Genomic DNA, 14,951 nt, shown 5'->3' with positions numbered 1-14,951 from the left:
GAGAACAAGCGTGATTAAACCAAGGCTTTTTAGCGTGAGGAGTAGAGAAAGAACGTGGAATGTATGCCTCCATTCCAGAGACAATCACCTCCATGATGCGCTGGGCACACACAGAGGGGTCTCTATCCTGGAAGCAATAATCATTCCACGGGAAATCGGAAAAGTACATCCTCAGGTCGTCCCACCGAGCTGAAGCAAAATGCCAGAAGCATTGCCTCTTCGGTGGGTCCAGAGGATGTACAGGAGCGATAGGACAGGATACAGAAATAAGGAGGAGGAGCCCAACGGAGAGAACAGTTTGACAGAGTATGCAGAAGGATTAGAGGTAAGGAAGAGGTCTTCTTAGTGTAGAATGTTAGGCCTGTCTCCAAGATGGTCAGGAATACGAGTAGGGTGCTGAACCAACTGCTCTAGGTCATTGAGGAGAGCAAAGTTGTAGGCTTGTTCACCGGGCTGGTCGGTAAAAGAGGTGAATTCAATGAATGAATGAACATTGAAATCTCTTAAGATGATGATTTCAGCGGAGGGAGAGTGAGTCAATATGTGCTCCACTTTGAGTTCAGATAGTTAAAGAATTTTACATAGTTGGTAGAGTTAGGTGAGAGATAAACGACACAGACGTATTTAGTAATAGAGTAACAATTAAGTCTTAGCCAGATGGTAGAAAATTCTGGAGTGAAGGTCGTGGGCATGAGAGCAAGTGATGTCGTTGCGCACGTTGGCACAACATCCAGCTTTGAATTGAAATTTAGGATAGAGATAGTAGGAGGGAATAGAGTAGAGATAACTGTCAGTAGCCTCAGAAACCTGTGTTTCGGTGAGGAAGAGAAGGTGTGGTTTAAAGGAGAAATGGTGTTCCAAAGAATGAAAATTAGAACGAAGACTGCGAATGTTGCAGAAATTGATAAGGAGGAGGTTTTTAGGAGTTATCAGGACGCCTCTCAAGTCGGCAGCCAGAAGGGGAGTCCTCCCTGGGGGAATTTATGGTATCCCCCCCCCAGGCGGGGACTCCCGAGGCTCTGTAATTTTTCGCCATTTTAAATTTTGAATTTTGGGAAAGGTGTGTGTGTTGTGTGAATGTTGTGTGGTGTAAAAAGAGAGAGGAACTGTCTTTAGAGAGCATGCTGAACTGCTCTCTGGTGTTGATGAGACAGAAGGGAAAGGATGGGTTCAAGGACAGGGTGCTAGGATGTGTTTTAGGATGGGTTCAAGGACAGGGTGCTAGGATGTGTTTTAGGATGGGTTCAAGGACAGGGTGCTAGGATGTGTTTTAGGATGGGTTCAAGGACAGGGTGCTAGGATGTGTTTTAGGATGTGTTCAAGGACAGGGTGCTAGGATGTGTTTTAGGATGGGTTCAAGGACAGGGTGCTAGGATGTGTTTTAGGATGGGTTCAAGGACAGGGTGCTAGGATGTGTTTTAGGATGGGTTCAAGGACAGGGTGCTAGGATGTGCTAGGATGTGTTTTAGGATGGGTTCAAGGACAGGGTGCTAGGATGTGTTTTAGGATGGGTTCAAGGACAGGGTGCTAGGATGTGTTTTAGGATGGGTTCAAGGACAGGGTGCTAGGATGTGTTTTAGGATGGGTTCAAGGACAGGGTGCTAGGATGTGTTTTAGGATGGGTTCAAGGACAGGGTGCTAGGATGTGTTTTACGATGGGATGAAGGACAGGATGGTAGGTAGGATGTCTCTTTGGGCAATCCTGCATCAGCTGACAACTTCCCACCTCAGTAAATTCAGGTTATAAAATTAAGATTCTTCAGAGCAATGGAATTTGTACTGACAGACTGTTACTGAATCACTACCAGCACTCTGGCACTTGTTACTTTTATGAATTTCCTGCATTTCAGAATTTGGACAACTACATTTCAGCTTACAAAATCCCCGTTAGCAAAAATAAATTTTACTGGGATTTTTCAGACCAATTCAGACTCCTGGACTTCCACGACACCAACAGCAACACTCAGGCACTCACATCCCTTACAAATCCCTGCACATCAGAATCCGGACGCCTAGATTTCAGTGTAACTTCCTCCTTAGTAAACTGAGGTAAACGTAGTGATTTCTAAGACCAATTCAGACTAACCGACTTCACTATCTGGGAGGCAACACTCAGCACTAACATCCAGGCCGGAGCGCTTGGTGAAGCCCCTCCTGACGAGTCGCCGTTCACCGACGCGCTCCAGCGGCAGACTGCTGAGGCCGAGGGCGTACACATGGCGGGCCAACACACAGGTCAGAGTGTGGAGGGTTTCTGCAGGGAGGAGGATAAAAGTGGCAGTTATGTTGGGCTGTTGGAGAGCTGCATCTTCACCAGCTACCTTCCTCTAACACTTTTGAGCTTTTATTTAATTCTTTATCATCAGTGAACTCATCCCCTGAGCCTAGAGAGAGGCATGAAAACAGCCTTCATTAAAAGCAGGCCAGCAATGCTGCATATCTAAATGATTCTTTACCTATCCAAGGGCAAACAAAGTACATCAATCAGTGACATAACAAAAGCACTGCATAAGGAGGAGTAGGAGCACTTTCTCCAGCACCCTCAGCCTGTTATCTCTTTGGCAGGAAGAGAGGCAACGTGAGGCCTGGCTCCTTACCGCCCACTCCTTGATAAGCTCATCCCTGTGGGTGAGGGAGGGCAGGGTGGTCCCAGAGCTCACCAGATATGCACACGTTAAGGTTGGCCTTAATCCACGGCACGCGGAGGGTCTGAAAGGTGCGCGCCACAGACTTACACATCATGCTGGACTTTTCATGTGAGGAGTTCTAGATCAGATAATCGTTTTAGGCTTGGTTACTCATGATGTCGGACTTTCAACATGAGAAATTCAACCTAAGATAATCCTAGTGACTGGCAGAGCAAAAAATGTATATTGGTTACACACACACACACACACAAGTTAAGCAGTGACATCAGTAATAATCACCATCATTAGAGTACTCCAGTTCCCTTGGAGAGGATAGAGTTAAACCACAAACACTTGCAGCACATTCTGAGGGTGGCAAGACACTGTGAGGAATATTACCAACAGTCATGTAACACAAAGGGGGCAGCTATGTCTTTGGCCAGTCCATAATTATACTTGTCACAAACACTTGCAGTATATTCTGAGGGTGGCAAGACACTGTAAGGAATATTACCAACAGTCATGTAACACAAAGGGGGCAGCTATGTCTTTGGCCAAGCCATAATTATACTTGTCACAAACACTTGCAGTATATTCTGAGGGTGGCAAAACAGTGACGGCCTGCCTGCATGCTTGCTGACAGCTAGTCACCACTGCTAACAAGGAGCATGTTTAAGGTGCGTCTCTTCACTCACCCGCTGACTGCACCCCATACGGTCAACTTGGGTAAGCCTCCATGTAGCTGCCCTTCCCATTCTAAGAGTTACATGAGTCGTGAGTTATGTGAGCGTCCCCGTGGCCATACAATACTTATTTTTTTTTTTTTTTTTTTTTTACAGCAAAGGAGACAGCTCAAGGGCACAAAAAAGTAAAAAAAAATAAAAAAAAGCCTCGCTGCTCCTAAAAAGAATCCAAAGAGGTGGCCGAAAGATAAGTCAGTTACGGGAGGAGAGGTGTCCTGATACCCTCCTCTTGAAAGAGTTCAAGTCGTAGGCAGGAGGAAATACAGATGAAGGAAGATTGTTCCAGAGTTTACCAGCGTGAGGGATGAAAGAGTGAAGATGCTGGTTAACTCTTGCATAAGGGGTTTGGACAGTATAGGGATGAGCATGAGTAGAAAGTCGAGTGCAGCGGAAGGGCGGGAGGGGGAGGCATGCAGTTAGCAAGTTCAGAAGAGCAGTCAGCGTGGAAATATCGATAGAAGATAGAAAGAGAGGCAACATTGCCGCGGAATTTAAGAGGTAGAAGACTATCAGTATGAGGAGGAGAGCTGATGAGACGAAGAGCCTTTGCCTCCACTCTGTCCAGAAGTGGTTGTGACTTTACTATATATATTCTCCATTTTTTGTATTCTATTATTTTCTATCAATATTAACCGGGCAAATAAGTTTACTCTCATAATTTAATGGTCTTCTATTTTTTTTTTTTATTTACAGCACAGAGAGCAACTCAAGGGCAACAAAAAGATGTAAAAAAAAAAAAAATAACTGTTCCCCTCATACAGCAATAAGTCTAGAGTGGCCAATAGAGAGGTCAATTTCGGGTGGAGAAGTGTCTTGATACTCTCTTCTTGAAAGAAGTCAAGTCATAGGCAGGAGGAAATACAGACGAAGGAAGGCTGTTCCAGAGTTTACCAGTGAAGGGGATGAAAGAATGGAGATACTGGTTAACTCTTGCATAAAGGGTTTGGACAGTATAGGGACGAGCTTGAGTAGAAAGTCGTGTGCAGCGTGGCTGTGGGAGGGGGGGAGGCATGCAGTTAGCAAGTTTCGAAGAGCAGTCAGCATGAAAATTTCGATAGAAGATAGAAAGAGTTGAAACATGGCGGCGGAATTTAAGAGGTAAAAGACTATCAACAAGAGGAGGAGAGCTGATGAGACGTAGAGCCTTAGCCTCCACTCTGTCCAGAAGAGCTGTGTGAGTGGAGCCCCCCCACACGTGAGATGCATACTCCATACGAGGGCGGACAAGACTCTTATATATGGAAAGCATCTGTGCGGGGAAGAAGAACTGGCGGAGACTGTACAGAACGCCCAACCTCGAGGAAGCTGATTTAGTGAGAGAGATGTGAAGTTTCGAGTTGAGATTTTTAGTTAAGGATAGACCGAGGATATTTAGTGTTGAAGAAGGTGACAGCTGAGTGTTATTGATGAATATGGGAGAGGTGTTTGGAAGATTGTGTCGAGTTGATAGGTGGAGAAATTGAGTTTTTGAGGCATTGAAGGACACAAGGTTCCTTTTATCCCAATCAGAAATGATAGCAAGGTCTGAGGTTAAGCGTTCTGCAGCCTCCAGCCTGAGGTCATGTAATTCCTGTTGAGAGGGTCTTCTGTTGAAAGAAGTTGAATAATGCAGAGTTGAGCCATCAGCGTATGAGTGGACAGGACAGTTTGTTATGGAAAGATCATTGATGAATAACAGGAACAGAGTGGGTGATAGGACAGAGCCCTGTGGAACACCACTGTTGATAGTTCTAGTAAGTAATGGCACCAGTCCTCTCTGCCAAGGATTAATTCTAGTTTTCCTGAAGGAGTCTCATTATGACACCCACCTCATGGCTGCCAGTTCTGTTCCACTCATCCATCATGCACTGGTAGTGAGGGCCGGCCACTGCAGGCACTCAAACATAATGAATGACCTTGATCAAGCCTATCGTTATGCTGTCCAGCTTTCTAATGCAGTGGGGTGTTGGGGGGTAGAGGAGAAGGAGTAGCTAGAATAATTTTCCAGGGTTGGTGATTTTTTTTTTCTTAAATCAAAGAAATCAAAAAATCATTGATTTTTTTTTTTTTTAATTTTCAGATTTTTTTATTATTATTATTTTTTTTTTTATAAATATATATCCTGCTGAGTGATTTGAAAGTCTCCATAGGTTACTTTAAGTTTAAGTTTAGGGCCTGTAAGTCTGAGCACAGTCAAGGATCCAGATACATACTTGTTCAATACTTGTTTGTAGTTGGTACAGGAGCAGGTTTAGGACAGATAGAGTTGCCTGAAGTTGTCATTTTCATGACAGAATATTATATTATTACCACAGAGAAGAATATCTACTTCTGTTACTGTTTGGTTGGTAACCTTGGTTATTATTATGATACATTGCCTGCCAAGTTAGTAAAGACTAAAGGAGGAGGATTTTGGGGGGAGCATCAATGTGTCAAAAACTGGTCCTGTCATTTCATCAAATCAGCAAAAAACTAAATCCCTCAAATTTTCCAATGTTTCCATTTTGTCAAAAACAGCTTTTTACCCTTATCCCATCAGTGTAGCAACAAGTTCATATCATTTCAATGCATCAAAAATGAGAAGGCATCAATATATCAATAAATCCAGATGTTATCAAAGTATCAAATTGTTAAAAGTCATCAGAGCATAAAAAAAATCAAAGTTATCAAAGCATCAAAAGTCTAATCCATGATGACACTGTGGGGTATTACGACTTTCACAATGGTACACCATCACAACTACCTGACAATGGTACACCATCACAACTACCTGACAATGGTACACCATCACAACTACCTGACAATGGTACACCATCACAACTACCTGACAATGGTACACCATCACAACTACCTGACAATGGTACACCATCACAACTACCAGACAATGGTACACCATCACAACTACCATTAATGCAAATGTTTCTACATCAACGAGTAAAGTGGTGTGACACAGTATGATCGAGACTAACTTGGGAACCAAATTCTCGAACTAACAAGTGATACTCTGTTCGGGGTCACGAGGCAATATCAATGAAAGCCTCAGTCATACCCTTGACAGATCAGAACGGGGTCTGTACCTTGTAGCACCAGGAGCACTTCAGCCTGAGGAATTAACAGAAATGTAAAGTGCCATCTATCAATAAGATGCCGGCCAACTACTCCATTATCCGGGGTAAGATCCACCATGGAAATGGACAGTATATTCATATGCAGTTTATCTCAGCTGTGGGCCACACGATGGACAGGCACCTTTAGTTTCTAGAGGCGGCCCACACTCGAGACAGATACGATTCAGATGATGCTGATGAAGCTGCTGTTGACTAAGAAAATCAACCTTCTCAGCAACAGAATCATTGTCCCTGCGCTGTGTGTCTGGCACCCTAGAGAGAACGATCTGCTTCAGGCCTTGCAATAATGCACAGGTCTGTGTAGGCTGCAACAGCATCACAGAAACCATGAGGTATCCATGTCCTATCTGCAGGGCCAGGTGCAGGAGTGATTAGAAATATTCACTCAGCAAGATATGAAATACTGCTGCTTCATTTCTAGTTTTGAACGCTGCTGATTAATTGCAACCCCCAGTCTTCAGAGGGAAGAATGACACTCTCAATTTTATGGTTCTTAGGTTATTTATTGTAAAAAAAAGTCACTTGAAATAAAGACTGATATTGATATGTATCTTGTTGTGCTGCCTCGCGCTTCATCTGCTGGACCTGAACATAATGTGTAGATGTTTTGCTAAGATCTGAAGATGTTTTTGACATTTTGGAAATATATGAAGTTTTGGATGCATTGATTTGATTTTATCCATTTTTGATGCTTTGAAGCCATCTAGTGTTTTTGATGATTTGATAACATCCAGGCAGTGTAAGCTTTTTTATAACTTGATAAGATACAGCTTTTTGGATGCTGTGAAAAGATAGTCTTTTTGGCATTTTGATAGGCCTGACACCCTTGGAATAGTTTTGATGCTTAGAAGGCGCCCGATTTTTTACCAAGTAAAAAACATATGGCAAGTTGGCAACATTAGTGCAAGAGGATATAACAATGTAGGATTATTTATTTATTTATTTATTTATTTTTTTTTTTTTGGGGGGGGGTATATACCTCGAAGAGAATAAATGAATCAATACATATGAATAGGTTGTTTTACTTTACCATCTTTGGAGCACATCATTTAACTTATGGAAGACTTTTAGTTAAAAAAAAAAAATCATGATTTTTTAGTAAAAAAAATCAATGATTTAATCATTTGATTAAATCAATTTGATTTAATCATTGCCAACTCTGTAATTTTCCACTATATTTTTATACTTTTTTATCATGGTAAAAATGCATTTAAATATGCCTTTTGTCCTTGTTAAGCTTGGTGCTGGCTGACTGATTGATAATGGAGTAGTAAAACAGGAGGAGGAGGGGAAGAGGAGGAGGAGGAATACATAGGAAGAACAGACACTCGAAGACCTATCGGTCTATGGCGAGGGTGTCAGTTTACTACCGCTACTACTAGTAATCTACGTGTGGTAGAACAGGACAGAAAAGATGAAGGCTCCTTCCCACCCACCTCTCCCTCCGGCAACGTGCAGGAAATAGTTAGAAGAGAACACCATGTACCTTTAAGGAAGAAAGGGACATGGAAATTTTACAGTAAAGAGAGAAATAAGAGGAAATTACTACCCTTAACTTACACTACTGGTAACCTAAGCTGTGGGGGAGAATGACTTCATTACATAAGAACATAAGAACATAGAAACACAGGCAGACTTGAAGAGGCCAAGTGGCCTACACAGGACAGCCCCAGAATCCCCCCTAATACTCACGATGGGTGAGGTGGAGGCTTGATCCTCGTTTTACCGGCGGTACTAGGCACGCACCAGTAACCTGTCACCTTACTGCACCCACACCTCACTCCACCTGCCATGCGGACATTAACTGTTGCTTTACTCTTTTGTTAACTTAAGCTACTTGCAATCTAGGTTGTGGGAGAGAATAATATGGATTTAGGTTGAGGTCTTGCTGCAATCTGTCTGAAAACATGCGAAGAAGGGTCAGTATAATATTATATCCCTGAAGTACTTATCCAATGAAGACTTGAAGCTATTGATACTCTGTGCGCTAACTACTGACGGTGGGAGTCTATTCCAGTGATCGACGACTCTATTATTGAAAAAACTTTTGCGCACCAATGTGTTACATCAGTTTCCCTTCAACTTCATACCATTGCTGCGTGTTATTGTGTTGGTGTCTCTCTGAAATAGACTATCTAAAGGAGGAGGAGGAGGAGAAAGGGGAATAAAAAAGCATTGGTGTGTTCCTATATCCTAACAAATGCTGGCAGCAGGGTGGGTGAACATAAATTATTGGAGTCTGAGGCAGAGTTGCATTGCCAGGTGACATGAAGGCAAGGGTGGGTGAGGCATGGGGGCACGTTACTGCACTCACCATCCAAGGACTGCAGGCTGGAGGGCATACTTGGCACATCCTTGTAGTGGGGCAGCAGGAGGAACCAGTGGGAGGTGTAGGGGTGGAGGCCGACCACCTGGCAGGACATCTTGGCAGGGCTCAGCGTGTGGCCTATGAACCTTGAGTTGGAGCAGCGTTGGAACACTCTCCTCATCGTCCTCTGTCCCTGTGGTGGTGCTGGCCTGGCTCTTCCTCTGGGCTGAGTCTCTGAAATGGGAAAGCAGCATTCATCAAGGCATTACTATAGGAGACAATGCACGTACAGAGGGAAGAGTGCAGTCGCTACAAGCTTCTTTCAACAGCAAGGGAGGCAGCTTAATGGACAAAAATCACATTAGCAGCGACAAAAAAGCCTGCTGGACGCTGCTCTCACCAAGGAAAAGAGAATGAGCACACACCAATGTTTCAGGGCCAACATTTAGGACAGAATGGTTTTGAAGGACTGGCTCGCACTACAAACACCCTCCCCTCTTCCTCTACATCTCTTTCTCTTCCTATCCCCTGCTCCTCCTTCTCTTCCTGCCCCCTCCTACTTCTTCTCCTTCTCTTTCTCTCTCTATCTCCTCCTCCAACTCCTTACCTAATATATATGCTTTGAAGAGGAAGAAAAGGAGGAAGAGAAGGGGATAGGAAGAAAAGAGGAGGAGGGGAAAGGAAGAGAAAGAGGAGGGAAAGGAAAAGGAGAAGGGGAGACAGGAAGAGAAAGAGAAGAGAGAGAGGAGGAGGAGGGAAAAGGAATAGTGAATGCATCAACATAAAAGCCTGCTGGACGCTGCTCTGACAACGGTAAGAAGGATGAGAGGCTGGAAGATAGGCTGGCTGTTAATTTCCTTGTTTTCCAATATTTTCCAGTTTTATCATCTATTTTTGTTTTTTTACAGTTGAGCACAGTTGTTCATGGGCCAAATATTTGTATACATTTTTATTCTTCATTGTTCATTTCAGCTAAATCATTCGTATTCATAATCTACACAGATGGATTGCAATGTGTGTGTGTGTGTGTGTGTGTGTGTGTGTGTGTGTGAGGATACCCAGAGACACACAGTGGCGGTCCCTTGCAGACTCCTAATGTTCTTATGACTAGAAGTATTTACAGGGACAGAAGGAATTTACTTCAGGGCACACAGGGACAGGATGAGAACACACAATGATATACAAGGACAAGGAAAATGGACATATGCACAAAAATAGGATACGTTTAAAAACATGTCCCTTACTTGGCTGGCGGTCATGCACGCCCACAGCCCTTAGTGCATGGCGGGCGGTGACGTGCAGGCTGTAGGCGTGGTCCACCCTGGCGGCTCCCTCCTCCACGCCGCTCGATGAGTTGCTGCCACCACCCACGGCTGCTCCCTCGCCAGATGGTAAATGTCATCGCCAACTGCAGACGTAATTTCATGCAGTATATACGTACATAAATTCTTGGGCTATATTATGTCATATGTTATATAAAGATTTCATGAGATATAATGTCATGTATTATTTGAACATTTAAACTTAAAAGCCTGCAAGATGTCAATCAGTCTACACATCAGCAAATATTGTGGCCCAGTTGTGGCGTGGGTTGTGAGAGGAACACCAAGTAATTGACCACAACTTTGCAGAGGTTTGAATGTACTATTTATAGTAAACATATAGTGGTAAAACAAATGGTTTAGTTTAGTTTGATTTCCAAGAGCTGAAGCAAAAAGTGTTACAAGCCAACTTGAGCTCCCCTTCCTCCTCCTTTTCCTTCTTATTACAGTTATTATTATGAGAGACAAATCAGGCAGAAAGGGAGGAAGGCTGACACTGTGAGCTTCCACTCCAGCAGCCCACACACACCGCAGACCACAAGAAGGAAAGCTAAAGCAATGAGAAAACTAGAAAGAAGCTGAGATACTGTAGAAGATCATACAAGTGGAGGGACAGAGAGACAAGGCAACAGATATCCCAAAATACACCTCTCCTCCTCCTCCTCCCCCTTACATTCCTCCTGGCCTGGCACCGCCGCCTCCCCCGCTGTGCTGCCTGCCACCCGAGGTTCTCCTTGGCCCAGAATGATGGGCGTGGGCATGGCCGTGATGGGGCAGCTGATTTGATGCAATGCAGGGCCGCACGCCGCCCTCTGCTACTCTGTGGGGAGGCCTGTGTTAGCATCCCTAGCATTGCTGTGATGCGTTACAGTTGGAAACTCTTCTGCCGTGGCCGTCCCCTGGTGGCAGCTCCTAGGAGCAGGCGTCTATGAAATGATGATGATGTTCCAGCACAATGATCCTCACCAATCTGGCTTTTATCTGAGGTCTTGTTCCTTTATTTGAGACCTATCAAGCAGACAGTACAAGTGAATGTTACATTTTTTGATGGGAAAGACAAGTGGAGTACCCCAGGGCAATGTTTTAGTCTCATTATTTGTGGTATATATTTATGATCTTACTGAATATAGTGCAGTTTTTGACTGGACAGATGTTATGAGTGGTGCAGCCCAGGGTAATGTTCTAGAGGCAGTATTACTTATGGTATCGTATATAGTGTGTGTGTATATATATATATATATATATATATATATATATATATATATATAAATCTATATATATATATATATATATATATATATATATATATATATATATATATATATATATATATATATATATTAATGACCTTACTGAGTATAGAAGAATGGTGTAGTTTTTGACTGGACAGATGTTATGAGTGGTGTAGCCCAGGGCAATGTTCTGGAGGTGGTTTCATTATTGTGGTTTCTTACCTACATTTCTTACCTAGATGGGGAGAACCCCATCTAGAATCAGGTGACGCCTACAACCAAGACAGCAAGTAGATTGTCCTTTAGATGATCTGATGGTTGGCTAATGTGGCATCACCAAGACCACACAAACCACTGCCATAACACTCTTGAGCAAGTGGCAAGACAATGCAGTCAGGTTGGCAATCCCGAGTGGAGACACAGCACAGCACAGGACACAATTTTACAATTCAAAGTCATACTCAACAACCCAAAGTCAATGAAAATCACACAAAATTTGACCAAAAGAAGTGTCGAGATGCTGTTTAAAAGCATTAATAGAATTCACCAAGACAACTGATTCTGGTAAATTATTCCAAATGCTAATGACCCGCACTGAGAAGACATGAGCTCGAACATCAGTGTTGTAACGAGGCACAAAAAGCTTGTCTGTTGTGATTTTTAGCAAAGAGGTGACCTAGATTAGGACAAAACCCTTTCAGAATGTTGAACACCATAATAGGATCAGCTCTGATCAACCTTCCTTTAATGGAGTCAAGACTCAATCTAGCGAGACGTTCACTATATGGTAGATCTTGGAAACCGGCAATTTTCTTGGTCCATCTCCTCTGAACATTTTCTAAAAGCCTGGGTCATGTCACCTGTATAAACAGTGAACCAAACCACAGAGGCAAAGTCCAAGATAGGGTGAATATGAGAGATGAAAACTGCCTTCATGAAATCAGCAAAGGGTACCCTTTAAAATACAGTAACCAATGCCTCCAGCCTTGCCAGTGATTTCTCTCACATGCAAGTGAAACCTTAGGGAGGAATACACCCTTACCCCAAGATATTTATAGTTATCTCGTACATCTTGAATGGCTTGGTTTCCTATACAATATGGTAGAGGAACAGGAGCATCAAGGAGATTCCTACAACAGTTCGTTCTGGCACATTTACCAACTGAGAAAGATAAACCCGTGAACACATACTCACTTCTTCCTCTGGCACTACTCTCCTCTACACTAAGCATACTGCACTACTCTCCCTGCCGCCTGACAGCCGCTGGTGATCCTCAGCCTCCGTGTTGCAGAGCGGCGCCCCGTGCTGTGTTTACCTTCCCTGCAGATGATGACGATGATGTACGTGGGTTGGCGCCCTTGCAGCGGGAGCACAATCCCGTGACATTCCTGTCTCGTTTCCGTTACAGTTTGCGTTTGCTTGTTCAGTATCAGTAATATTTTTTTTCTATCATTTCCGGCTGCTGGTTCTGCTCAAAGGGTTGTTTGTACGATACAACGTGGGGACTTGTTATTCGTCTCGTACTGCACCAAGGACGTCCGTCCAGTGGGAACATATATGGCCCGAGGACGTGGTGGTCGAGGAGGCCGGGGGGCGGGAGCTCCAATAGTAAGACCAACGCTCATAAGATTGTTTCCAGTGCCTCTGCCGCAGCAAGTATTAATGCTGACGGTAGTGACGACCATAGATGGGCACGATAACAGAAAATTAACCTTATTCCCGATACCCGATAACTGATAATGGAAAACCTTATCGGTGATAACCGATATTCGTTAACTGCAGACACAAATATAAGCGATAACCGATAACCGATATAAATCCATTATTCCGATACTAGCTAAAGTCCGGCAAATCTTAAGTGGCGGCTCTGACCCACAGATATATATTAGCTTCGCTAGATTGGACATCCGTATGACCGCAGGCGAGATTCACAGGCGCCATTTTGAAAGGTTGCGCCAGTCATCAACTGTATGGGGAAAGCATGGGGAAACGCGGAAAGAAGAGCAAAGGCACCAATTAGCTGTAATTAACTGCAAGAACTACAAAAATAAAGTTAGAAGTAGAGAGGAATCTCATTTCATAAGTAGATCAATTTTTTGGTCTGATTTTTATATGATAATACCCGAAAATCAGTGTAAAACAGAGAGAACACTCCTCCCAGCCCTTTGTTCAGAGAGTTTGTGGAATGTTGATCTCTCTGATAGGGTGAAATAGGTGGATAATAAAGATTTGCTGTTATATTCTTCTGCTGTGAGTATATATCCACTCTGGAGTGCATATAATGGTCTTATGGGACCAATGTAATACTAAAATCGATGCGGAAATGTGTTTGGATACGATAGAGTTGAATGAGTTAGACTAGGTTAGATGGAGGATTAGAGTTAGGATTGGTTAGTTTAGGTTGAGGATGGAGCTAGTTTAGGTAAGAATTGGATAGTTTAGGATATATATTAGGATTGGTTATGGGAGTGGATTTGGTTGGATTAGTGAATATAATGGTCCAGCCACTGGAGGAGTTTTATAAAATTAGGAACTTTCTGTAGTTTTAGCAAATTACCAAATAAATGTTCTTTCTGTTGCAGGTTTCCTGATAAATCAAAGCAGAGACCTTTACCTGCACGATGGGTCAGGCTATGTAGACAGGACAGTGGACCCCAATACTGCTCTCATTATGCGAGAGTGCTCACTTTCGTCAGGTAGTAAATGCTACCATACACATCATGCACAGCTACGTGAGGGAACAATTCCAAATTAGTTGATCCACAAGCCACTTGCAGAGTAGGCCTATTACAAAATACTATAATGCTCTATATCAGTATAGAGGAAAGATTTAGATGCTTGATAATAAAACCCACATAGTAGAAACTATCATGTATTTAGGAGACACGACAGTTTGACATTTTACTAGGTGTCAAAACTGTCGTGTCTCAACTCTATATTGGTCATTGGTAGTAATTATCTGTACATCCTCTGCTAAAGCATTTAGGGTAAGCTCTGTTGCCAGATTGCGTTGGTTCATCGAGTGTATAAATAAAGGGTTCTTGCTAGTTTGTTAATGATTATATAATTGTACATTACAATGTTTGTTGTGATATCATCTGGATATAGAGAGCCTCTACTAAGTCCTTGAATGTAGCTATGGTTTTCAGGCAGTGTGTCAGCTAAATCAGTACAAGTTACTATATCTTTGCAGAAAAGGCATTTCATTTTTTGCAGACAGCATAACAGCAGTATCCAGCTAAGTATGTTATGACAGCAAGGACATCTTTACATTTTCAGTGTCTTCCCTTGTCACGTCTAAAAGCCCTAAGTCTTCTACACGCAGATTATCTTGATTTTCTAAGCCTTCCCAATTAGTTTCACCCAAATTCTTTAAATTAATGCTGCCTTGGTAAGACTGACATCATTCTTAATTTTTCACATTCAAACATTTGTCTTACTGAAATATTATACTGTGCACCTGCAAGTTGACGGTATTTACCAAATCTGGCCTCCAAATTATCAGTTTGAAACTTGCCAGGTAAAACATATTTCAATTTCAATTCATTTATACAGTAACATTAGTTCCACCATTGCATGTGTAGTATGTTTTAAGGCTGCAAATGTTTCTTT

The 14,951-nt window shown here is 42.8% G+C and overlaps 1 protein-coding gene across 5 annotated transcripts; it reads right to left on the bottom strand.

Annotated features, from left to right (window-relative positions):
• Positions 1-2,017: 2,017 nt before the first annotated feature.
• LOC126989741 (uncharacterized) lies at positions 2,018-13,122 on the bottom strand. 5 transcript variants are annotated; one of them, XR_007743660.1, is made up of 6 exons: positions 12,534-13,122; positions 10,781-10,927; positions 10,030-10,193; positions 8,792-9,019; positions 2,598-2,709; positions 2,020-2,254 (listed from the first exon to the last, which is right to left on the bottom strand). XR_007743660.1 is itself a non-coding variant. In XM_050848352.1 (5 exons), exons 4-5 carry the CDS (start codon positions 8,964-8,966, stop codon positions 2,082-2,084), a joined length of 348 nt encoding a protein of 115 aa, XP_050704309.1. In that variant the 5' UTR covers positions 8,967-9,019; positions 10,030-10,193; positions 10,781-10,927; positions 12,534-12,655; the 3' UTR covers positions 2,027-2,081. The 5 variants fall into 5 exon arrangements, 2 of the variants coding, with proteins under 2 accessions (XP_050704309.1, XP_050704310.1); XM_050848352.1 differs by lacking the exon at positions 2,598-2,709 and having other exon boundaries at positions 2,027-2,254; positions 12,534-12,655; XR_007743662.1 differs by lacking the exons at positions 8,792-9,019; positions 10,030-10,193; positions 10,781-10,927; positions 12,534-13,122 and adding an exon at positions 2,928-3,435 and having other exon boundaries at positions 2,018-2,254.
• Between the last annotated feature and the right edge of the window lie 1,829 nt (positions 13,123-14,951).

Source organism: Eriocheir sinensis, unplaced genomic scaffold, assembly GCF_024679095.1.
Source record: "Eriocheir sinensis breed Jianghai 21 unplaced genomic scaffold, ASM2467909v1 Scaffold1283, whole genome shotgun sequence".
Taxonomy (NCBI): Eukaryota; Metazoa; Arthropoda; class Malacostraca; order Decapoda; family Varunidae; genus Eriocheir; species Eriocheir sinensis.
This window is presented reverse-complemented; position numbering and strand designations above follow the sequence as displayed.